The following is a 5,185-nucleotide window of genomic DNA, read 5'->3' on the forward strand; positions in this document are numbered from 1 at the left end:
CAGTCCATGCATTTCTGCCCTGTCGGACCATCCATCCCAGCATGATGCTTCCAGATCAAGAGGTGTCATCGCCAACGCGTAGGAAGCCTCCATGTCTGCGTCCACCTCCGCCTCCACCGCGTCCTCATCTGCCACCTCGCCAACTCATCTTTCTGCCGCTCCAGCATCTGGTAGCGGTAGTATTGCACAATCATTCTAGCGTCGGCATCCAAAGAGTTGATATTCGAGGTCAACATCTTGGCGTCCTCGGCATTGGCGGCGATCTTCACCCTCTTTTCCTCAAGCGCGGCCTTCTTCTCCTCGAGCACCACCTGTCGTGGGTTTGTCACGGCAGATGTCCTCGTGAAAGGACTTAGTCATGGAGCCATCGCAATGGGTTAGCTTAAAGGGGTTAAACCGGACAAGGGGACACGGGAGTTTATACTAGTTCGGCCCCTTCGATGAAGGTAAAATCCTACGTCTAGTTGTGATTGGTATTGCTAGGGTTTCGAAGGCCAGGGAGCAAATCCGCTTTGTCTGGCTCTCGAGTTGTTGTTGTCTATCTCTAAACCGCGGCCGGGTCGTCCCTTTATATACATAGGTTGACGCCCGCCGGGCTACAGAGTCCCGAAGCCGGTTCATAAACGTATCCACTTTGGCCTCTCTCTTTCTATCTTACTATACAAGTTACATGACTAGGCCGGTTTACATTTACAGACTATAACCCGCCTTTGGGCCCTCCGTAAAGCGCCATCATCTTTACATCTTCATGGGCTTCTAATCTTCAAAGAGTCAACCCGGCTACATAAGGCCGGTTTACCTCCAGTAGTAATATCCCCAACATTAGGCCCCAGATTGGGTTGAACTTGTTCATCACTACTGGAATCTGGCACTTTGCCATCTGCCATGGCAGATGGCAAAGGCATGGTCGGCGGATGGCAAAGGCTTTGCCATCAGCTAGCAGATGGCAAACAGTTTGTCTGAAACCCTGCCGGCAAAGGCTTCTTTGCCATCTGCTGGCTGATGGCAAAGAGCCTGTGGATTTGCCATCAGCTGGCAGATGGCAAAGCCTCTTAACGGGGTTAGCCCCGTTGGAAGGCTAACGGCAGGCTCTTTGCCGTGTGCCAGCAGATGGCAAAGGCTGCATGCTTTGCCGTCTGCCAGCACATGGCAAAGAGCTTTGCCATCTGCTGGCAGATGGCAAAGAGCCCAAATAGGCCAGCCCAAATTTTACGTGTAGATGACACGTGGCCTCTTTGCCATCTGCCAGCTGATGGCAAAGCTCTTTGCCATCTGCCAGCAGATGGCAAAGTGACTATATTGCCCCATTTAATTTTGTTTTTTCTTATATCAATTCATTTTCACAGAATATCAAACACAAATATATTTATATGACCAATATAGCATATTCAATACATATTACCAATAGTCATGAACACATATATCCAATACATGTTACCAATAGTAGCAAGGTTCATCCGTACATATACATAGTTTCATCAATATTACACAGTTTCATCCATAGGTAACAAGTTTCACAAGGTCAAAACAAAAACTAAATACAAGCACTCCATCAACCCAAGCTTCTGTGATCTTAAGCAAATCTATAAAATGGGAAATAAGAAAGTTAGAAGAAGAAGACTAGAAGAAGACACCATTCTGTACAAGTACAACACCATTCAGCAGGATCTTTATCTATTTTTTGAAAAGATTCCTTTATAGTTTATTTCAAACTGAAAAGGATCTTTATCCATTTTCTGAAAAGATTCCTTTATAGATCATCTTCTACATGCACAGAACAGAAGTAAAAGACAAGTTGGGAGTTGTGCATTTCAAACTAAAAAGGATCTTTATCTATTTTCTGGAAAGATTCCTTCATAGTTGTTTTTATTGGTCAGTAAAAGTAAGTAGGAAGACAAAGATTATGGTGGAAATTCTTTTTTTCTCTTTCTTGTGGACTGCAGGAGTGATAAAATGGTTTCTTTTGTTTATAAGCGTAGTTTATAAATCACGACACTGTTCTCTTTGCTTTTGAACCATGTGTGCGATGTAGGATAGTTTTATAAAATGAGCAATAGCATCAGCAAGGAAAGTAATATGTAATTACAGAGATCTAAACCCATAAATATCCTCTCAAAATCCATATTCCAATGAACTGTCATTGTCTTACTCTCCTTCCTATAGTATTTATAGTTCTTTTCAAGGTAAGCTTCACTAAACAGTTGAGAAATTGCAGGTTCCATTCAAGAGAAAACTCGAGACATGTTTTTCTATGCATTGATCTATCAATGATGTTGACAGCAAGGAATAGTGTTTCACCTAGTAGCTCAAGCTTGTACTGCACCTCCATTGGACAATGAAACATTGGGTTTGTAAGAACTTTACATTCCAGAGAATACTAAGTTAAGACTACTTTGCCGAATCCATGGAGCATCGAATGGAATACTTACCTCAGTCAACCAGTCAATGGGAATACTACGCCTTTTCTCATTGATATCAGTTTGGTGTCATGTAGGTGGGGGCCTCACAACTCAACTCCTACAGCACAGAGAATTTTGCAATGAGATTATTATTGTCATACCAGGTCAGAACTCTGTAAATAACTCGACAGGGTTCTAAGCAGATAATTACCTTGGTCTGTCTGTAGAAGTTGTAATTTCAGCGACATATTCGGCAATTGCGAGGGAGTTCCTGACATCGCAGCTGTCGATGTTAGGTGCTACCTGGTAACAAAAAGAACAAATATGCTGAAATATGAACAGAGGTACTTCGAAAGCAGGATGCTGACCATGTAAATGTCTAAAGATCGATTAAATCTTCCATCAACTTATATGAACCAGTTGTTCACAAAATTTCATGGCATCGTGACCCACAGGCATGACACCCAGACAAACTTCGTTTACTAACTATAATTAGCGTGTCCAGCATGCCATCTACCCTACACAAAAAAAAACGCGCTTCTTTCGCTAATAATTTTAGGATGTCGTGCTTTTCATATGGACAACAGGCATTGCCGCATTCATACCCCCAATACTACATATAATCCCCGAAACAGAAAAGATCCGCTAGTATAGTCGCTTCTGGCAGTCTGGGGCACCACAGTAGCATGGCAGCTTGACGATTTCAGCATCGACAGAAACGACGTTGTTCAAGACATAGCCATAGTCGTAGCAATGCTCCGGCAAAGCACGTATGCCAGTTAGAACTCAAGAGAAGCTATATAGTTTTTCCTGTAGAAATTGTTGAGATGCAACAGAAATCAATTAACCTGAAGTGGAAGTACCGTGTCGGCAGCAAAAAGCATCACCTTTTCTAGCTTGACGTCGTGGTGATTGGTTAGGACACACTGGGCGAAGAGGTTAGGGTTGCAGCCATGGTTTATGAACCTTGCAAAACTTCCAATGGAGCCAGCATCAATGCAGTACTCCGGTGCCGGTGGTGCCTCGGAATTGTTCTCAACATGAAGTGATGGCATATGCATATCAGACCCTGACCTTTTCTCTACAAGAGTGGAAACAAATCATTTACAAACATCCATTTTTCAGAGACAAACTAAGAAACCGAGCAATGAGACAAATGATGCGTAAGAAATAAAAGCTTTAAGTGAAAAATTAGTACCTCCAGTCCTCGGCAACACACCAACATACTCACAGATTGGAGCCCCGGGGAGGATGGCTACACATATCATCATTAAGTAAAAAAAATCTGTATGTAATTATAAAAATCTGAATCTGAATGTGACCACCTTTGATGAAACAAAAAACTGCTAGGAATTATGGAACAGTACAACGAACAACATTGATCCTGCCACAAATCAAACTCATTGAATGCTGTAATCTGTGGGTGTAACTGTACAAAACCATTAAATTCGACTAATATAGGCTTTAAGCAAAAAAATCATAGGAACTAACACCATGTTATCATTACTATACCGTGCAGAATTTTTTACTTATTTAATATTCTATTATCTACTTAGCAGTAATCCATGATGGCTATCAAGAATCCATCCATAATATAAAAAAGCATCACCTGTATAAGAAACAAATAAAGCTAAAAAATCAAGTTCCTCTTGCAAACTTTGTCCACCACCAGCACAGGGGTTCGGCATGGAGAGGGCGGCTGGGTTGGCTGGGGAAGTGGGGTGGATGCTAGGCGAGGCGGAAACTTGAGGGAATGTGCTTGCCGACCAGATGCCATCCAACAACTGCTAACTGGCCACCTCGAAATCGTGCACAGCGGTGACGTTATCCCTCAAGCATCTAGACGATATAGTGGGTAGCTGGCCATGGTTAACTTCAGAGGTGCAGTTGTTGGTCACGCTGAAGAAAATGCAACGGGTGTTGTAGGCTTGCGAACACACAAAACTTCCTCTGATAAAATTCAGTTTCGAACCAAATAGATATGAGCTTTAAACTGAGATATCAACAGCTCTCAGCAGGTGAAATCGGGCCTTCAACGAAACACAGCCCAAATTTCAATCTGAACAAAATCAAGGAAAATTTGAATGGGGAAAAACTTAAGATCAGAAACAAACCTACCCACCGGGATGGTTCACGCGAACGGGCAATGGCGCACAGTGGATGGCGCGGTGGCAGGGAGGGCCGCGGGGAGGGGCCGGCGCCGCGGCCTGGCTCGGTGGAGGGGCGGGCGCAGGGGCGGGCTACGGTGGCGGGGACGGCCGCGGTGGCCGGAAGGGCCGCGGGGAGGGGGCGGCACCACGGCCTGCAACGGTTGAGGGGCGGGCTGTGGTGGCGGGGCTGGTCGGGGGAGGGCTTCGGTGGCGGGGAGGGGCGGGCCGGAGGCGGTGCTGGGCGGTGACGGGGAGGGGCGGGCTGGCGACGGTGCTGGGTGGTGGCTGGGAGGGCCGTGGGGAGGGGGCGGGCGCAGGGGCGGGGAGGGTCGGGGGAGGGCTGCAGTGGCGGGGAGGGGCGGGCCGGCGGCGGTGCTAGGCGGTGGCGGGGAGGGGCGGCGTCGGGAACACGGGGTTGGGGCGCGGTTCGGTGTTGGCTGGGAGAGGTGGGGAGGAGAGAGAGGGGTGGGGTCGGGCTGGGGGAGAGAGAGAGGGGTGGGGCCGGGCTGGGAGAGAGAGAGAGGGGTGGGGCTGGGCTGGGAGAGAGGGGAGGAGATTTTTTTTGTGAAGAAGAGGGGGAGGAGATAGTCACACTTCTTTGCCATCAGCCAACGGATGGCATAGGCCCACATCTTT

At 46.7% G+C, this 5,185-nt stretch overlaps 1 protein-coding gene across 5 annotated transcripts; it reads right to left on the reverse strand.

The window, feature by feature from the left end:
* Window positions 1-1,345: 1,345 nt before the first annotated feature.
* Window positions 1,346-4,511, reverse strand: LOC125517227 (histone-lysine N-methyltransferase, H3 lysine-9 specific SUVH4-like). Of its 5 annotated transcripts, none has more exons than XR_015602751.1 (5): window positions 3,598-4,511; window positions 3,248-3,480; window positions 2,611-2,702; window positions 2,430-2,517; window positions 1,346-1,583 (listed from the first exon to the last, which is right to left on the reverse strand). XR_015602751.1 is itself a non-coding variant. In XM_087521860.1 (4 exons), exons 1-4 carry the CDS (start codon window positions 3,668-3,670, stop codon window positions 2,511-2,513), a joined length of 366 nt encoding a protein of 121 aa, XP_087377986.1. In that variant the 5' UTR covers window positions 3,671-4,511; the 3' UTR covers window positions 1,346-2,510. The 5 variants fall into 5 exon arrangements, 3 of the variants coding, with proteins under 3 accessions (XP_087377986.1, XP_087377985.1, XP_087377984.1); XR_015602750.1 differs by having other exon boundaries at window positions 2,299-2,517; XM_087521860.1 differs by having other exon boundaries at window positions 1,346-2,517; window positions 3,287-3,480.
* Between the last annotated feature and the right edge of the window lie 674 nt (window positions 4,512-5,185).

Source organism: Triticum urartu, chromosome 5A (assembly GCF_056163025.1).
Source record: "Triticum urartu cultivar PI428250 chromosome 5A, HENAU_Tu73, whole genome shotgun sequence".
NCBI classification, from domain to species: Eukaryota; Viridiplantae; Streptophyta; class Magnoliopsida; order Poales; family Poaceae; genus Triticum; species Triticum urartu.

Coding starts and splice junctions, on each gene's coding strand:
- LOC125517227 (XM_087521858.1), bottom strand. CDS start 3,670: ATGATGATATGTGTAGCCATCCTCCCCGGGGCTCCAATCTGTGAGTAT. Junction 3,481..3,597: donor TGTGTTGCCGAGGACTGGAG/GTACTAATTTTT, acceptor CCACTCTTGTAG/AGAAAAGGTCAGGGTCTGAT. Junction 2,703..3,247: donor ACACGGTACTTCCACTTCAG/GTTAATTGATTT, acceptor TTTTGTTACCAG/GTAGCACCTAACATCGACAG.